Raw genomic sequence first — 20,804 nt, 5'->3', positions numbered from 1 at the left:
TCTACCTGGACATCTTCACCTTTCTGCACTCCTTCCTGGCTCAAGAAGTATCAGGATTATTCTTTGAATTTGGGCTGCATGATATGCAAAAAATATCCTATTGTGATTATTTTGCCAGATATTGTGATATGAGTCACGATTTCAGTTGGAATGGTCATTTTTGCAAATCATTCTCACTGAAAAAAATGTAAAAATGATGACGATGGCCTTTTTTTTGGGATGTTCCCATACATCTGAAGAATATTATTTGTACGCTGGGGCATCTCTGTAGCACCATAACACTTATGGTGGTAACAATGATCAACAATGTTTTGACACATTTTTAATCAAAAAAAAAAAAAAAAATTGCAGCTACTGTGATTTTTTGCAGCTCCTGCAGTTTGGATATTGCACTTCGCCATGTTGCAATTTTGATTATATATCAATTCATTCTGCAGTCCTACTTTAAACTGACAACATATGCCATGTGCAGTATAGAGGAAACTTATGTAAAAACAAAAAAAACACATTACTTCTATGGTCATCTTCAAAATATTTACCAATAACTGCAGTGTTTCCCCCAGGCTTCTGCTCAAGGGGGGAGTAGAGCTCTTAGCCTCTCACCAGGTTGCACGCTTTTAAAAAGTGATGACATTTTGTCATGATTTTCAGAAATTTGGGGTTGACGTCTGTCCATCTTTTGTTTTAGAAGGATTTATAACACTTGTTGGAAAGCTTTTATTGCACTTAATGTAACGAGTTGTCAACCTGTCTGTGAAACGAGAGACGAGAGAAGAGAAATGTGACAGTAAGTGACAGCAAAACACAGGAGAGACTCTCACGCTGTGATCGAGCTGAAATGAAATGAATGCACATAAATTTGGTAAATAACATGAATACTACAGCCTAGTTGTGTTTTTTTATGTGCTTTTGCAAACCGATACTAACTTTGTAAGAGGGAAGACTTTTATAGAGGAGGTAAGAGCTAAATCAAACCGCAAGTTGAAAGTTAAGTGGTGGTGACGTTGAAGTCGTGGGACTGTGGTATAGTTTGTTTATAGCCTTATATTAGCTATTTTACTTCTGGTGATCATATTCAAAAATCATGAAGTGGGAGATTATTGTGATGAATAAAATGTGTCAGTATCATAAACTATTGTTTGTCACAGATCAAATTTTCTACAATAATCCAAAAGCCAACGTAAAACTCCCATTGGCCATTGAGGGAACCACGGTGATGCTAACTTCCTGGTTGGCCTACAACAATACATCATCCCTGCGGCACTCTGTTGGATGTGCAAATGTCCAAAAAAGCTGGAGAAGCCGCAGCTTTTGTCAACAGGTCACACCCATGAAAATGAGAGGAAAACTAGATTCAGCGACTGGTAGTCAAGGGGGTCAGCCCTATGTTCCCACATTTCTTAGAACTTTTTTATCACAGAAATATTTGAAAATTAGGGTTAGGGTTAGGGCTGTGGGAATTTAGGGTTAGGATTAGGGTTAGGGCTGGGGGGATATAGGGTTAGGATTAGGGCTTCGGGAACATAGACACGCTCCCGTAGTCAAGTTAGCTTCTAGAGACAGTAGCATTCTGCAGCCACAAGAGGGCTGTAAATTACAAGATGGATGTGAACTGACAATATAAAATCCTTTATGGAACAGAACGCTGTTCTGAGAAATATTACTTCCACTTCAGTATTGTTCTCATTCATGTCTATTTTTAGCTTTAGCTGGTTGCCTTGCTTGTCCTGATGGCATGCCACTGATTCACAATATTACGGTTTGGATTTCAGGGGAATGATGCCTTTAAGTAACAAGGCAAAAACAACGTTTTAAAAACTGAAAATCAATCTGAACCTTTTCAGGTTGTCAGGCAGACTGGCTGAATCTGATGATGTTGAAGCAAGGCAGATTACTCTTTTAGAGGCTTTAGGTAGATGTTTGTTAGTCCTTTTGAAAATCCCCAGTCAATCAATATCAACTGAGTAAAAACGGTAGTTGAAGCTTTGCACTGTCTTTACTGTTATGCAGAATAAAGGCTTTACAAAGTAAATCATTTAAGGGTTTGATCACATTCAATGTGTAACTCCCTCTTTATTACAAAATCATACGTGCAAAACTATTCCCACGACACTGTGCAGATTTTTTGATATTCTCTCCCCCTCAGAATCATGTTTTGTTTGACTGACATGTTGTAGGCAAAGAGTAGCTGTAAGAGCAGCTGTTGTCAAAGTCCAGTCCATCACTCATTGCCCGTGTGTGTTTTTGTACAATAACTGTTGTGATTTTGGCTGTGAAACTACACACACAGGATACCGATGTGAGGTATTTTTCACAGCACCCTGCAATTCCACTTTTATCCAATACCTGCTGGTGAGCTGCACTGTAAAAACTGTACAAATGAAAACAAGACTAAGGGTTAAAGGCCCTGAAATGTCAGCTTCATATTCTGAGTGATGGAATTCCATGGGAACAAAAATCTGTTAAAGTTGCAACAAGCTTATTATTATTATTTCAGTTTTTTTTTTTAACTCGTAATGAAAAACAACTTAACTTTAATTTTGATTGATGCTTACTTAGCCATGAACATTTAATGTTTCAAATAGTTATTTAAGTTTTCAGAGGCTGTAACAGCCATACTACTGTCTCTGTGAGGCTGTACTTTGGCTTAGCTATGTTTTTAACTAAATGCAAGTGTCACCATGCTTATATGCACAATGAAATGCTGATGTATAGCTGGTATAATATCTAGCATGTTCACAATCTTGTTTAAGGTGATAACATGCAAACCTAAGCTATTTAGAACTAAACGCAAATACAGCTAACATTAATGGGAATTAGTATTGGACAAATGAGAGTTTTGACTTGATGTTGGCACTTGAGGATTACCAAAATATTTGGGATACATCCTATGGGACCCATGAACGTCTGTACAAAGTTTTGTGCAAATCTCTCCAGTAGATTTTGATATATTTCACTGAATAAGTAAAACATTTTTCCAACATGTGGAGCTCAAGGAAAGGCTAGAGGATTACCAAAGTCACTGTGATTCATCATCTGGGCACAAAGGACATCTGTGCCAAATTTCATGTGCATCCAATAGTTGTTTATATATTTCAGGTTGACTGACTGTGTAACCAACAGTCAGACAGGAAGCAAATATGGCTCAAAACAACTTCTGGACTCACCTGAAGATACTGTTTCTGTCTTTGATCTTCCATCAACGTTTCTACCAAGAAAATTCAATCATCTTTGTGTTTTTCTAAGACATATCAGCCAATCAGATCTCATCATACCAGGCCTCCTCTGAAAATGTGTGGTTGGTTGGGTTTGGCTCACTGGAATAAAATATTAGCAATAAGAACTATATTGTGTTTAATTGGAAAATAGGATGTGTGAGGCAGATGCCTAGTCTGCCTATAGGTAGCATTGTGTCTGTGTGACTGTGTGTGCAAGTGAAAGAAAGAACAGGAGAAAGGAGAAATGGGAACAGAGAAAGAAATCGAGAGAGAGTGAGATGGACAGGGCACGCTCCCTGTGTGTCTTTGTGTAAGGAGCATGGTTGCTTGTACTCTGGCTTTATTTATGTTATGCCGTGTGATTCCATTGTGAGGAGCAGATCCACTGAGCTTGTATCCCCACCCTCCCACCAGCCCCCTTCTTCAGATAAAGCTATCTGGATCTGCAGCGCACCTTCTTCAAATGCATGTGAGCAGCTTTACTATTGTGGAGGCTCTCTCAATGTTCCTGGGGGATTCTGACGGTTGCATTGTGTGGGCTACAATGAGGGTGTGGTATGTTGGCACATAGCACCATCTCCAAAACCACTATTAAGATGTTAATGTTCACTGGCATAGCTAGCTTCAAGCACTGCAAGCGCTTTACCGAAAGCCGAAAGCTTACTTCCCATTGATAGTTTTACAATCGGCAATCGTGTTTAGTTCATATGCCTTTTTCAGAAAACAGGGAGGTCCATAAGTGCACATATTATATCTTGGGACATAAGCAGGGCTGCAACTAATGATTATTTTTTATTATACATTAAGAGTCATTCCCTACAATGGCAGTGAGTACATATTTGGTAAAAAATTGAGTTATAACCTTTATCTGACTTTCTGAAATCGGAAATTTCTACAGAGCCAGCATTAGCATTAACAGCTGTTTACTTAACAGTCTAGAAGAAACATTGTGAGTTAAGCATCAAACTCAGTTCCTCTACACACCAAGAACTGTCTCCAGAGGTGGAAAGTAACGCCATTGTTAACTCTCTCTATAACGTCTTTTTCTTCTACTGAAGTTAGTTGGTAATTTCACCTTTTCATGGTGTGCTAAAACAAAGTTACAAACCTGCATGCCATTATTTGAAATGCCAAAAACATTTCTATTGTTTAGATTTTTAGAAGAATAAGTCCATGGCGTTAATAATTGTAATTAACTTTATACGTCAAGGTCATTGTTTGATATAGGTGGCTGACTGATAGCCTGCAATATATGCTGAAGTAGAAGTTTTGTCATTCAGTTTGTAATGTTTTTGTTATTCAGTGCAATGCAACTTCTGTTACAATGAATGACAGGATCAGTGTATAGATAACAGATTTAGCATCTTATTTATATTTCAGATAAATTATTACTAACAAACATGTTTTAAACTTGAGAAATATTAATATATTAATATATTAATACATTTATGTATTTTGTTTTAATTGCATCATTTTTTTTTCTTAGATGCCCTCGAACATAGATGGTTGCAAGGCACAAATGAAGAATAATTAATACATTTTGGTTTAGTTTTAAATCTTGGTAAAACAAATTTAATTGTCCAGACTAATACTAAAAACACTGCAATAATTGGAACAATGACAATACCAATACACTCTATCCCTTTTTGATAAAACATCATTCAGGGTAACACACAATGAAACTAAATGAAACAAAACACATGTTTTGTGTGTGTGGTTGAAAGGATATTGGCAAAGTATAAAGATTTAAAATGACAGTTAATTAGTATTGGGGGGGCTGCATTGTGATCCTTAGATAGAGTCTTTTAATGTCATCTTATTATTGTTGCTCTTAATATTTTTGTACATAAACTGTTGTTACACTGAATTTTATTGGGTGAAAAAAAAAAAAAAAAAAAATGATGGCCATTATTTTTTGAAGGATACTTGAGCAGAGAAAAACACAGATCCACTATGGGGGTCTGGGGGTATAGTCCCCCAAAGATTTTTTTAAGAATATACGCTACTAAACGCTAATTTCTAATGACTTTTTGGATTACTCCTGCTCACCATCTAATAAAAATTACAAAATTGACCAAAATAAATTACAAAGTATAAATTTATTAAGCACAAACGTGCCTTTATATATTAATATAATTGACCAATATAAAATAAGTATTTAAAAAAATTTACACAAACATTAATTAATGATCACAAGCTAGCAAAATAGACAGCTGCCTTGTTAATTCATCAGCTCTATTGTATCCAATGTGTTGAATGGAGGTCAGGCTCGCAGCAAAAAACTCCTCAAAACTTTTATCCAGTTTTTCTGCTGATTTTAATAGGAGCTAGCTCGTGCTTGCATTAGCTTACAGGTTAGGTTATCAAGTTGATAACACAACTGTATCGAACAGGATAGTTAACATTGTTAGCAAGCTTACTCATGTCTTACCTCAGGTTTTCCAATGGGCAGTTTGTCTTTACCGTTAGTAGTTGTCTCCTCCGCAGTGTAGTAATAGCTGAGCTGCTGTGGTGCTGTGGTACCGCGGGTCAATCAGCGTGGGTCACAGTAGGTCACCGCGCATGCGTCGAGGCAGCCTTGATTGGATACCCCCCAACCCCCCCAGTTTTCGGTTGACTCCTGTGTAATGCCGTGGTTGACAAGAACCACTCACTACCCGATTTGCGTCACTTACAGCCTATCGCTGCTCTTGCTCTCTGTATGGACAAGGTTTCAGGTTTATTTTGGCCACCATTCCCACAAGTTGACAGGATTGATTCCTTAGGTAATATGACGTATGAAACCCTGGCTGTCTGAATCTGTTTTTATGAGACTGTCATTGGTTCAGGGGTGGAAATACTCAGTCACGGTGTTGGCTCTTTATTTCGCCCATCATATGTCTTGTATTAGAAAAAAAGAAAAAAAGAAAAAAAAGCATAATATGGATGTTAACAAGGTTAAAAACTTGATCTCTATCTGTGGTGGTCTTTAAACTGAGATGAACTGAAGATTGTCTCAGTATAGGGGTGCTTTAAAAAAAAAAAAAAATATATATATATATGTATTTATATATACATATATATATATATGCGGCAATTACTCGTCATTTTACACTCTCTGTAACTAATGGAGTTTATTGCACATTACGATTACATTGAGACACATAATAATTCTATGAATGGGAATATGTTTCTTTTGTGTGTGTCTGTATGTATGTATGTATGTGTGTGTGTGTGTGTGTGTGTGTGTGTGTGTGTGTGTGTGCGCGTACGCGTGCACTTCCCAGTGGTGGTACCCACTGTCTCCGGCATGTTAGTTTTGAACCTTAATAAGCCTTTGCCTCTACTTGCCAGATGTGAAGGCAGGGAGAGAGAGAAAATGGCTTTCTTACACTTCAATTTCACGCATATTTTCTTTGAGGCTAATGAGAGCCTTAAATATGGTGCCAGACTTCAGGCTGCACTGTTGAAGGCTGACATTTTCACACACAGTGGCACCTTGTCACAGCGGATGAAGTCCTTCTACCTGGCTGTTGAGAGGTGTGTGTGTGTGTGTGTGTGGCTTTTGTGCATCTATGTGTGTATGTGTGCAGAAAAGAGGAGAATTTGGTACACTCGTCTGTACCATTCAGAGATGTTTGTGTTGCATGCCGGTGTGTGTGCTTGCCCATGTATGGATGTTTTTCCTCAGCATGGTATATTAAGTGGCAGAACAGAGCAGAAAAATCATACTTCAGGAACACAGAGCACTTGCTCAGCTCACAGTCTCACTTTGCTATCTTATGTGTGCTCTGTATATGTGTGTATATGAGCAGATTTTCTCATGTGTTCATGATATATGTGCTAGTGCTTCAACATTTCTTTCAGCCTAACTGTATTCCCACTCCCTTATCTGTGCTGAACATATACTGATTCTCATGTAGATCTCCGGACAGGGCGCAGCTCTCACAGATCTCTTCCCCCCACTATAAGCTTTAACTCTTCACTCCATCTGCTTTATCTATATCGGACTGTCGTGTAGCACATATCATCAAATTGATCGTGATACAATTCCTATTTAATCAACGCATCTGGACAGGGGGGAAAATATGAATAAATAAACACTTGAAAGGACCTGCTCATCCTGTCAGCACTGTTGTCGTCTCCCACAAAGCCTAAACAAATATGTCTGTCAGGTTCCTTACCTCTTTGAGAGCAGTCACAAAATGGACGTCTGAGGTAATTATAGAGCTGGGGATATGGAAGAGAAACTTTATGTGTGTATGTGTGTGTGTGTGTGTGTGTGTGTGTGTGTGTGTGTGTGCGCGTACGCGTGCACTTCCCAGTGGTGGTACCCACTGTCTCCGGCATGTTAGTTTTGAACCTTAATAAGCCTTTGCCTCTACTTGCCAGATGTGAAGGCAGGGAGAGAGAGAAAATGGCTTTCTTACACTTCAATTTCACGCATATTTTCTTTGAGGCTAATGAGAGCCTTAAATATGGTGCCAGACTTCAGGCTGCACTGTTGAAGGCTGACATTTTCACACACAGTGGCACCTTGTCACAGCGGATGAAGTCCTTCTACCTGGCTGTTGAGAGGTGTGTGTGTGTGTGTGTGTGTGTGGCTTTTGTGCATCTATGTGTGTATGTGTGCAGAAAAGAGGAGAATTTGGTACACTCGTCTGTACCATTCAGAGATGTTTGTGTTGCATGCCGGTGTGTGTGCTTGCCCATGTATGGATGTTTTTCCTCAGCATGGTATATTAAGTGGCAGAACAGAGCAGAAAAATCATACTTCAGGAACACAGAGCACTTGCTCAGCTCACAGTCTCACTTTGCTATCTTATGTGTGCTCTGTATATGTGTGTATATGAGCAGATTTTCTCATGTGTTCATGATATATGTGCTAGTGCTTCAACATTTCTTTTAGCCTAACTGTATTCCCACTCCCTTATCTGTGCTGAACATATACTGATTCTCATGTAGATCTCCGGACAGGGCGCAGCTCTCACAGATCTCTTCCCCCCACTATAAGCTTTAACTCTTCACTCCATCTGCTTTATCTATATCGGACTGTCGTGTAGCACATATCATCAAATTGATCGTGATACAATTCCTATTTAATCAACGCATCTGGACAGGGGGGAAAATATGAATAAATAAACACTTGAAAGGACCTGCTCATCCTGTCAGCACTGTTGTCGTCTCCCACAAAGCCTAAACAAATATGTCTGTCAGGTTCCTTACCTCTTTGAGAGCAGTCACAAAATGGACGTCTGAGGTAATTATAGAGCTGGGGATATGGAAGAGAAACTTTATGTGTGTATGTGTGTGTCTTTATACTTCCATATCCCATGTGGAAAAAGGAAGATGGTGAGTATGAAACTCAGCTGCTCTCTGGTTGTTCATCAGATAACATTGTGTATTTTAAATTTAGCCTATAAATGACAGCTTTGTGCTTTATGGGAGACCACCAGCATCCACTTCCCCCTCATAAAAATAAAATAACTTCTAGCCATTCGATTGTTTACTATTTCTGAGGTCTTATGTTGCAGACTCAGCCTCATATATATGCAGTATATGCCTTAGTTTAAACCACTAGAACAACAGAAGAGGCTATTCAAGTGCCCAACAATGATGGTGTCTGTTTGCATGTCTGAATGTCTGTGTGTATGAGAGTGTGTGTGCGTGCGTGTTTGCCTCCCACACGGCCCCACTGCTGCCACTCACTGTAAACTAGTCTGCAGCTCGTCACAGACAGACGTTGACACACTCCCAGTCTAATGTGCTCATTAGGGACTGCACAGCACACACATAATTGATAGCCATGACACACACGATGCACACACACACATTATTGCAAAAAACAGTTTCCTTTTTTTTAATGCTGCAGTAGAAAACAAGGTTATATGAAGTCATATAATGGGGGTTCATTGTCAAGAACAACAACAACAGAAAACGAAAGAACGAAATGAAAAAGACTAACGGCACAGAATGCATAACAGTATCTGTGCTGTTTACATGCCAATATTTTACACATAAGTTTTTTTTTTTTCTTTTTTTTTTTATTTCTCTACACTGGCAGCTGTCAGTTACTTCAGCAAATTAACTGCCAAAAATGTAGCAGAACTTGTCACTCAAGGGGTTAGTGTAACCATGGTTACCTTTCATATCCCAAAAAGATAAAGCTGCAGTGTGGAATCATGGCAGAGCAATTAGACAGAACAAAAAAAATAAAAATAAAATAAAAAATAACAATAATAATAAAAAAAAAGAAGAAAAAAAACACCAATCGAAAAGGCATTCAACGATATGAAACAACCAAGAGTGCTTATAAATAACAGTTTACATGTGAAATATCTTCATAAAGTAACATCTTTTTTTGTACAACCTTTAATATCTTTTTAGTGTTCATACAGCGGCACATGTAGAGTAGTGTCTGGTAAAAAGAGTCTTTAACCCTTTGAGCACGAGTCGGGAATAAAAAGATTCACCTGTTGTCATCCCTTTGTTACCTCCCTTTTTTTTCGTATCCTTTGATTAAATAACACATTTATAAAACTATTGTGCAAAACAATTTTATTTACGTCTTCATATAATGTGCACCAGCAGATAGTCATAATCCTTTTAAATTAAAAATATAGAAATGATGCATAATTTAGACAGGAATTACTTAATATGTTTTTTATATACATATTTTACACAGACCTGAATTAATATAGGTCCCTGATCGACCAAAGTAAAAGACTTAAGATTTCCTTTTTTTTTTTCTTTTTTACTACATACTTTTTTTCCTACAATGTCCTGTGAGCATCTTCCAGACAAGTATTAAGCCCAAGATGAAGACTAGCATTAGACTCAGCACACTCTATGTCTGGGAAACAGTTCATCGCAGATAACAATGCACACATTGTCCATCGAATTCTCAACAATAGCTTCAGTAATTCCCAATCTCAAATCTTTCAGTCTATAGTGTTTGGATCTTAGGTGTAGAAGTGCTTTGACGTACTCAGAGGGTTAAATTTTAAATGCTGACTCCAGCACAAAAACATTATTAAGAAAAAAAGAAAAAACAAAGACAGAGCGAGCAGGAGAGAGTGACAACATGAAGAGAAAAAATCATGGAAAGTGCAACAGATTTAGTTATAAAATGTTTAACTAAACTGTTTCATTTTATGCATGCAGCTTATCACACCCCAGTGATGCCAAAATATAAAGGAACTTAATTTCCATGTACACAAAATACATACCACTTCATTTTAGAATCTCTTTTTTTTTTTTTAAACCTTCATTTACTGTGTCTTCCCATGACAACAGCCCCCATCTGCACATTATGAAAAAATTCACTAGTCCTATCAAAGGAGATCACATCACACACTCAGATCATAAAATCGAGTGAGTTGGACCAGAGTGAGTCTACCCCACACTGAAACAAAGAAAAAAAAAACTGCTACAATGCAAAATTTAAAACCATGTGCCAAAACTCAAAGCAGTAGTTGTATGGCATCTTTGTGCAGTTCCATCACGTTAATAATCCTTTCTTTTCTTTGAAAGAAATGTCTGTGAAAGGATGAAGAGAGACAGAGCAAGAAAGAGTGAGCCATTATGAAAGAGTGCAGCATTGTCCCCAGCCAGTGCTACTGTTTCTCCAGCTCACACACATACATGAGGTGGTCCTCGGGGGACTTCCCATGAGTCTTGCTCAGGTGAAGCTTGACCGCGTGCTTGCTCGCAAAAGTCCGGTTGCAGAGCTTGCACTGGTACATGGCCCCACTGTCGTCATCATCCGGGGAGGGTGACGGGGATTCAGTCGAGGGCAGCGAGGTGGTTAAGGACGAGGACAGGGACATGGGTAAGGAAGAGGATATGGATGTGGGTAAAGAGGAGGGTAAAGGGTGGCTGGATGAGTGAAGGTTAGAGAGCAGTTTTTCAGATAGTCCTTTGGTGTGGCGTTGTTGATGGTGTTGCTGTGATATCTGGCTGAGCAGCTGCTCCCCAGAAAGCTTGGCCAAGTCTCGCAGACGGAAGCCCAAATGGGATTCCAAGTGGCTGACGTAGGTGGATGGTGAGCGGATCTGAGAGGCGCAATCACTGCAGAAGAACACTGGGTGACCCGAATCCAAGTTTTTCAAGAACTTGGTGCCACCGGTTCTCCTCAGCTGGTATTTGACATTAGCCAACCAATGGGATATTGTAGTCATTGAGAGGCCAGTGAAACGGGAGATGTGCATTCTCTCTTGTGGGCTCAGGTCTGACATTATGTACTTGCCATCATTTGTTTGTCTCAGACTGGAAGCAAACTGGGCTTGTAGGATGAGGAGGTGTTGAGGGTTCCAGTTGGACTGGCGGCCTTTACGTTTCTGGGCTGGTGAAACATCTTCTGTTTCCTCCTGTGTAACACCTTCGATGTCAGAGCGTTCGGACTGGCTGGTAGGTGTGGAGGACTTGGAGACTGCTTGACTTTCCGTCAGGTTCCTCAGCATGTCAGAAATGTCTGACAGGGCATTTTCTCTCAAAGGGGAGCTGGACATGAAGGAAGCTACTGCAGCTGAGGCTTTGGTCATAGTGACAGTGGAATGGGGAGGAATCGAGGACGGGGTGGAAGCAGTGGAAGAGAGAGCGGTCGAACCCAGAGAACCACTACTGCTGTTTTTGTCAGCATTTTTGCCTTTGGTGAGATCTATGGGTTGGTCGTTGTTTAGATGTTGCTGGTAAAAGTAGCGGTCTAAGTGGTCATTACTGGGCTTTTTGGTCTGTGCTGGTGGGGTGGAAGCAGCCACAGCTGCTTTCTCTGCCAGACTGTTGCTCATCTTGAACAGCATGCTCATGGGGTCAAGGGAGGGCAGGGCAGGCTTAGCGGCCTTCCCCAGGTGGACGTTCATTACTGACTGCAGTGCGCTGAGAGGGTTGACGAATGGTTGTTCTGGAGGTGGATGGTCTGTAATGATAGCTGTACTTCCAGTCATGGAGGCAGGCAGGGGCGATGTCACAGCAGCTGACTCCACTCCATTTTCCACAGACTCTTTTATGGAAATATCTCCATTTGAATCTCCATGATTGGCTCCATTTCCATCGCCTACTACCTTTTCCACTCCATTTGTATTCTCGGGAGTTTTACAACCACCTGCTCTGTTTTCTTTGGGGGACTCTCCTCGGGCTGAGTCCGCTGCCTCGCTGTTGCAGGGTGAGGGCGTGGTACGTCTCAGAGGAGATGCCCTCACACCAACACTGGGCTCTCTCATTTTCTCTTCTACCTTAGCCACTTTCTCAGTCACTTTCTTGACCAGTTCCTCCATAGCATGGAAGTTGTTTTTGGGCAATGGAGAGGTCTGGCGGCTGGGAGGGGAGATCAGAGGCTGGCTCTTGCCAGTGGGAGAGAGGATCTCCCCTCCAGGGAACATATATTTCAGGGGAGAGCTCTTCCCGGAATTGCCCAGAGAGAGCTTCATTATGTTTGGAAGCTGATAGGCAGCATGAATACTGGGATATCCACCCCAGCTTGGAGCGCCATTCTGTGCTTTATTGATGGCTGAGGTCACTGTGTTCTCCAAGGACTTGAGGATATCAAGACCCCCTTTTGGACTTTCATCCAGATCCTCTTCAGTCAAATAAGTGTATTTTGACGAGATATCAAACTTCTCCTCAGCCTCCTCCTCCATTCCTGCCTTCTTCTCCTTGTTGAGATTGTTACCGTTGTTGATGATGGGCTCTTTAGTGCATTCCTCTTCCTTCTCCTCCTTTTTTATCTCCACAGCCATGGCAGAGGGGGAGATGCTGGTTGGAGGAGGCACTGGGGCGGGTGGAGGGGAGAAGGTTGTGGCAGCCAGGGGAACAGACTGGACCTTTTCTTCAACTGTTGAATTGGACGTGGGGGCTGAGGTGGACGACTCTATAATGGGTTTGCCTTTCTTAATAGCAGAGTTGGTGACTTTAATAAAGTGTCCGGTCACCATCATGTGAGCGGTTAGCTCTTGCAGTGTGTCGTGAGAGCTGCCACACTCCATGCATTTGAGGATCTGTGACTTCCTGGACTCAAACTGCCAGGCATAGCTGGCACCGTTCTGGTGTCCGTAGCGGTTGTTAGGAGTGATGTAAGGGTTGGTGACCCTCTGGAGTATATCATTAGAGTCGCTGAGGGAGGTGGGCTTGGGCGTGGTCCCTCCATTAGAGTCAGGTGAGCTGGGGATGTCTAGCTCAATGGGGGCTCTCTTTCGAGCCGTGGAGATAATCTTAGCTGCCACTGGTGTAACAGGCTCTTTCAGAGGCACTTTCTGGTAGTGTTTTGTCTTGATCATGTGGACACTCAGGTCCTGAAGGGATTCAAATGAGTGCCCACAGTACATGCACTTCAGAACCTTTTGTGCATCCTCCTTCCCCTCCATCTCTAGCAAGGAACGCTTCCTGGGTTTTGACCACCGTTTAGCACCCTCACTATCTGTCTCGTGGTTATCATCGCGGTAGTGGCCTGTCTCATTCATATGCACCGTGAGCTCCACTAGTGTGTCGTAGGCTGCACTGCAGTCCTTACAGCGGAATTTGCTGGCACCAGTAAATATGGAGCCATAGAGCTTGGAGCTCTGCCGGTACAGCTGGACGGTACTGAAGAGGTTGGGTTCTGTAGACGCTGTGGATACGGCCACTGTGGGGTGTTGAACCATGCCCAGTCTGTTGTGGTGGTTCTGTGAGGCCTGCTGGAGGGTTTTTGCCATAGCTGTCTGGTGCCAGTCATAGCCTCCACTTCCACAGCTACTGCTACTGCTGCTACTACTGCTGCTGCTGTGACTGCGAGGAGGTTTCTCTGCAGGGGGCTGGCTCAGGTTCAGATTCAGTGTAGACCAATATGAGTTGGTCAGGAAGGAGGTGTAAATAGCCTTCATCTTTTCTAGGCTGTCAGCCACAGACCCTGTTGTGGCTAATATGGCCTCATCTCCACTTACTGTGGCAGTGGCACTGGCAGCGGCCATCATGGCAGAGGTGGAAGACAGAGACAGAGCGTTTGAGGCTTCTTTAGAGAGGAGGATGTCGTCCTCATTTTTAAGCGGGGAGCTCTCAAAATCAGACATTCTGTCACTGGATTCGCTCACGTGAGACTCGCTGTCCAGCTCCTGACCAGAGAAGTCAGCAGCGTTAGGGGAGTCATGGAAGCCAGTAGATCCTGGCCTGTCTTTGAGAAGGAAGTCCTTGTCCTGACATAGGAACTTGGCAGCAGGCTCCTCCCCTTCCTGAGCTGAGTCATCTCCATCCAGGTCCTCATCCAACAGCGCTGCTTCCTTCTCATCTTCAGGGACATATGCTGCTCAGACAGAGAGAGAGAGATTTGTTAGAACCACACTGACAGCATATCTAAAGAAGATTCTCAATTTTGTATTCCCTTTTCATCACCAAGTGGGGAACTGATAGAAATGCAAGATTCTGGCATTCACACTTTCTCCAGAGGAAACAGAGCAATCATCCAGTGACATTCACAGGCAAAGTATTTCCTATCATAAACACTTGGAGTAATTCTGTTTCTAACTTCCCCCTTTTTACATTGACATTGTTTTCAAATTGGAATCAAGTCGCCACCCCCTCCCATTCTTTCTCTCCACCCCCAGGTCTTTGTTCTGTATTGCAGAAAATCAGAGACAGCAAGACAGAGAGAGAGAGATGGAGGATGGAAAGAGAAAAATGGAGGGAGGGAAAGGGGAAAATGTGTCTTCAAATAGAACTTGCCACCTTATTCTTCTCAAGGGGCAACAGCTTGAAATTAAAACTAAATTTGAAATTAATGAAGCACATTCTGGCGGTGGCATTCGTTTCTGAAGTAATAAATTACTTGTATCAACCTCGGAGACAGCGGTTCCTGTCTGTCAATTAATATGTCTTACGCTTCTTCTGCAGACTCTAATGCATTCCCTAACAGACACACTCGCCATTTAAATTAAGCATGCATTTTCACTCATTACACTGCTCAGCCCTCGCCTCCTCGTAAATAAAAATGAATGTATGTACGTTTGCCTGCGACAAATCTCTCCCCGCAAAACCCATTTGCTTCAATTACCAAAGATTAGAAAAAGTTTAGAGTTATTATTTACAGTTTAGCTTCGGGGACTGGGCTTGAGGCTTTCAATTTATATTCAAATCCCTCTAGTTTAAGATTAATACAATGGAAATCATACAGAGAAAAGATGTATCAAGACAAATCACAGTCTCGCCTCTTTGTACATCTATGAATGTTTTCTTTTGTTAATAAGTCTATCAAAAGGATAAAACAACATCAGATGAGAAATGCTGCATGCTCACACTTTTGAGATTAAGGCTGGATTTCTGAGTAACAACTGAAGCTACGGCACACAGACACGGGCATACACAGAGCAGCTACGCTGGCAAAGGAGGTGAGTGTAGGTGTGAACATCAGTGGGCTTGTGCCTAGCATTCCTCGTTGTAACAGGTCATCACTCATCTAACATGGTATGTAAACACGGGGTGAGCCGGTCAGTGGGATGGGTGTGGCACAGGAGCACATACTCAGTCACAATCTAACACTTTCAAAGACACACAAACGGAAAAAAAAAAAGAAAAGTAAAACCGTGCACGGTGAAATTCCTTACACACACAACAAAAAGAGGAAAAATATGTGCGAGGTAACTAGGTTGAAACCAAAACTCTAAATAATGCCTACAGTTATGTGAGAGTAAGGGCTTGGAAACACAGGAAAATACGGGCTACCAACACACTTCAGCTTTTGCCAACTCCCATCTATTACTGAGCAGTGCAAGTTCTGTGTGTGTGTGTGTGTGTGTGTGTCTTTGTGTATGTGTTAGTACTGCATCAGCAGCAACACAGAGAGGAGTCTCTGTCATTGTCAAGCCACTGGTTGCCATCGGCGATGATACGACACTGCCGTGGGATAAACAGATGCACAGAGACACAGATATCCCAGAGCCCATCACACATCACACACACACACACGCACATGCTCACACATACACACGCGCGCACACACACACACACACACACTAGTTGTACTGTAACTGCTGTAGTATAACAACTCTTTGCCTTCAGGCAATCTCAGGAGCTTCTCTGTTGAACATGCAGTCTGCTCCAGCGTTCAGTACAACAAAAAGCATCCATTTGAAACACTTCACACACGTTATCTTGTATTAAATGCTGTTATGTGCGGTTAAAAAATTGCAGGGTCACCTGATCCCTATCCACACTGCATCATTTACTGTTGTTTCTTTTACTTTATTGTTAAGTACAACAATCTTAAAACCTTGACGACCCATTTCAACTGTACGTTTTAACATTTATGGATGTAAAACACACACACATACACTCTACTCTCTCTCTCCCTGTCTCTCTCTCTCTCTCTCCCCCATTCTGTCTCAGAGACACATCCACCCGCTTGCACATACATGCAGCCAAGCAGACCCACATGTACATGCCATCTGTTCTGAATCAGCCAAAACGACAGCTGTTTAAGAGAACAATGCTCTGGCTGAGGAAACAGACGAACACAGCAGCCCGGTGCTCTCATCAAGGCCAAACATCAATGTGAAATCTCCTTTAAAACACAACACGCACACGCGCACGCACACGCACACACACACACACACACACACACGCACACACACACACACACTAGTTGTACTGTAACTGCTGTAGTATAACAACTCTTTGCCTTCAGGCAATCTCAGGAGCTTCTCTGTTGAACATGCAGTCTGCTCCAGCGTTCAGTACAACAAAAAGCATCCATTTGAAACACTTCACACACGTTATCTTGTATTAAATGCTGTTATGTGCGGTTAAAAAATTGCAGGGTCACCTGATCCCTATCCACACTGCATCATTTACTGTTGTTTCTTTTACTTTATTGTTAAGTACAACAATCTTAAAACCTTGACGACCCATTTCAACTGTACGTTTTAACATTTATGGATGTAAAACACACACACATACACTCTACTCTCTCTCTCCCTGTCTCTCTCTCTCTCTCTCCCCCATTCTGTCTCAGAGACACATCCACCCGCTTGCACATACATGCAGCCAAGCAGACCCACATGTACATGCCATCTGTTCTGAATCAGCCAAAACGACAGCTGTTTAAGAGAACAATGCTCTGGCTGAGGAAACAGACGAACACAGCAGCCCGGTGCTCTCATCAAGGCCAAACATCAATGTGAAATCTCCTTTAAAACACAACACGCACACGCGCACGCACACGCACACACACACACACACACACACACACACACACACACACACACACTCTGTTTCAAATTAACTGCCTTTGTGCGATAAGAACAGCGTGTGTAATTGTGTGTGTGTGCTGATTTGTGTACCTTGTGTGTGGTATGTATAGAGACACATGCAGAGGATCAGGGAGAAAACAGCGGGACCGGGATGTGCTGAATGAAACCTCGGCGTGTAGGCTACATCCACCTACATGAAGCACACAGCTGATTTCTGGACTCGTTTGAGGCAGAGGATGTTAAAATAAGGAAAACATTTTGATGTTTAATAGGTTTAGTGTCACAATACATTGATACAATAACCTGCATTGAATCGGCTACAATGACAGTTTTCGGTTCATCCACAGCTGTATGCACCGTTTTGTGGCATTATAAAATATTGCAGACTGTTGATTGCATCCAGTTTAATATAAATATCTGCTTCAACATAGTATTCTTTTTTTAAATGTGTCGTGTAGGTTCATTTTGAACCTGTCTTCTTTCAGCATGTCACCACCCACCAAAAGCCCTGCTGGCAGTTGCAAAGGGTGACATAAAATGGATATTATTACACTAATCTTTTTTTTTTTTTTTCACACACAACACAGTGATAGAGGCATTGATGTTTCTCTCTTTAGACGCCTGTCCTGTGTAGTCAGCCTGTCGGAGCTGGTAGTTTATTGGTTATTGTGACAATTAGGGCTGAACAATTCATGGAAATATTATCGAAATTGCAACATGGCCAAGTGCAATATTCAAATTGCAGGAGCTGCAATTTTTATTTATTTTTTTGATAATGGTCAAATGTGTCAGAACAAACCATCAATGAAGCATTGTGGAGATTAGAGATTAGAAATCATTTCCTCCAGACGGAAAGGAACATGTTTGTTTGATACAAGCCCCAACAAAAATCACATCATTATCATTTTTATTTATTATTTTCTTCGTAAATACAATAATGTATTGTATGTATTGTAATGGTAACAAATCTGCATTTAAATTTTTCTCCAACCAGCTGAATTACCCTGATTTTTCCTCATATACCCTGGTATCTGCAGAAGTACCTCATGGAGTATAAGTACTCCTCAGTGGGAATCACTGATGTGTACTCCTCACATACCAGCAGACGTATTTGTTTTGACCCAATAGAAATCCACTGTAATATTCCTATTGGGTTCAAGAGTGTGGCTGTTCATTGTCCCTCTCTCCATTTTATTGACCAAAAACTCGATACAAAATGGTTTCACTGCGTTTGTGTGTGTATGTGTGGATGAGGGAACGGGTCACTCCGCACCTTCTCCGTTATTGTGTTTATTGTAGTAACAAATGCAGTCAAATAAAGCTGCAGCAGAATTTATGGTGCGAATCAAAGGGAAGAAGGAGAAAAGAGACACCACATTTATTATGTGGGAGAAGGAGAAGAGACTGAGGGGAGAGGAGGAAGAGGAGGGAGGAAGGGCTTGGAAGGAAGTCAAGACTAGGGCCACACACACACACACACGCACACACACACACACACACACACACACACACACACACACACACACACACACACACGCTCTGCACATGCAGAGATGATCCCTGAGGCCACTGGCTTAGGTCCAGGCTGCAAGGTTCACAACACTATGACCGAGGATACTGAGATAAATATGGAGAAACACATCTGCACACACACACACACACACACACACACACACACACACACACACACACACACACACACACACACATACACACGTAAAAAAAAAAACCACTGGCGTAGAAGAAGCCAGGGCCAAACACACCAGGTATGCAGGTGCTGTTTTAATTAGTAGAGAGAGAGAGAGGGAGGCAGAGAGGGTTCCAGATGAATTGTCAGCAGGGAGGAAGAGTGTGGTTTGATCTTGTTTTCAGGAGAACGGGCCGGGAGAGATTGGAAACCGAGGCAAGAAAGCAAACACCACAGTGGATTCTGGGAGAGGTGGAAGGGGCTCAGAAATTATTCTTGACATCTGAACAAAATTACAAATCTGTCATATAATAGCAAATGGAAGTAAATGATCGTTTTGGATTTACAGCCGTATCAGAAATACTTAGAAAGATTATGAAGTCTTGATTCTGAACTCTGTCTCTGTGCTCCTGTCTGTGAGGAAATGCTTATGCACTCTGCAGATGTTATGATGTTAGGAAACAGTTTATCATGCTTATATAACCACTTAACAGCCCTATCAGACACACAGGCACGTCAGCGTTGTTTGTTTACACTTCTGCTTAGACCTCGCAGTTTCAATGTGTGTGTGTGTGTGTGTGTGTGTGTGTGTGCGTGTGCGCGTGTGTGAGAGACAGATTGTCCACATCAGTCTCATGTAGGGCAACATTTTTGTTGAGAGAAAGATGCAGACAAGTCTCTTGGCCTGAGATGAAAGTGACACCCCCCCCCCCCCCCCCACACACACACACACACACACACATATCCCATTCAAATTTTTCCACATGCACCCTATGTGAGAGTGTGTTTATAGATATTTGTGTGTGACATGCATCCACCCTGCTGCCATTTCCCACTTAATGAGATCCTATAATCTCCACCCTCACCTCCCTCCTTTCCTCATTTCCATCCCTCCCCAATCACCAGTGCAACCCACGTTAATGAAGTTAATTGAATCTGAGATCGATAATGCTTAATTATTGTGATTTGACATGCACAGACAAATTGGTGGGGTGGCTTCTGTCTGCGTGTGTATGTGTGTGTGTGTGTGTGTGTGCAGAAAGAGCAGTTAAAGTGGCATGTCTCTCCATGGGATTGGTGAGGTACGCCATTGATCCCCAGAGGTGTTCGATCGACCCGGGCGCCTGACGAATTGAGCTGTTCCTTCACCCGGCTACATGACTTACCAGACTTGCAACATATTTACGGTATCATTGGAATGTGACACATTGATAATCGCTTCTTCATGTTGCCAGAGACACATGAATACTTTATCGCGAGTCCTGCGAAAACCAGCATATGAAACTACAATGTGTCTGTGGTAATCAAAATTAACATTACGTTCCTCTACTTCAAGGGTATTCAATGCTCCAGCTCCAGTAAGGCAAAATGTGTATAAAATAAATGAATATATATATATATATATATATAGTACAGTATATATAATTATCCCTATATATTCCCTATCCAATAATATAATAATAACTATATATTTTTTGGCATTTCTAGGAAAATAACATCTTTAATAAGTCATAACTTCATAACAGTCGGATTTTATTTTTACTAAATGAAATAAAAAGTGTAGCTTGTTTTTCGTCTTCATGGTTAAGTCCAACAGTTAACCAACAGTCTCATCATAAGAACCGAACAGCTTTCTATTCTTTTCTTTCCCACTTTTTCCCCACTTATTTCTCCGATGTTGTCTGATTGGCTGAGAAGCATCACATG

General features: G+C 41.7%; 1 protein-coding gene across 1 annotated transcript in view; it reads right to left on the bottom strand.

Moving 5' to 3' along the window:
• Positions 1-9,036: 9,036 nt before the first annotated feature.
• The window catches only part of tshz3b (teashirt zinc finger homeobox 3b), a 41,021-nt gene continuing 29,253 nt past the window's right edge, over positions 9,037-20,804 (bottom strand). Inside the window, exon 3 of the mRNA XM_056376351.1 lies at positions 9,037-14,469. Within this exon, the coding sequence (XP_056232326.1) occupies positions 10,814-14,469 (3,656 nt within the window). The 3' untranslated portion in view covers positions 9,037-10,813. The remainder of the gene's footprint in view (positions 14,470-20,804) is intronic.

The sequence above is a fragment of the Seriola aureovittata genome, chromosome 1 (assembly GCF_021018895.1).
Source record: "Seriola aureovittata isolate HTS-2021-v1 ecotype China chromosome 1, ASM2101889v1, whole genome shotgun sequence".
Classification (NCBI taxonomy): Eukaryota; Metazoa; Chordata; class Actinopteri; order Carangiformes; family Carangidae; genus Seriola; species Seriola aureovittata.
The sequence above is the reverse complement of the archived record's forward strand: the minus strand, read 5'-3'. Positions and strand labels throughout refer to the sequence as shown.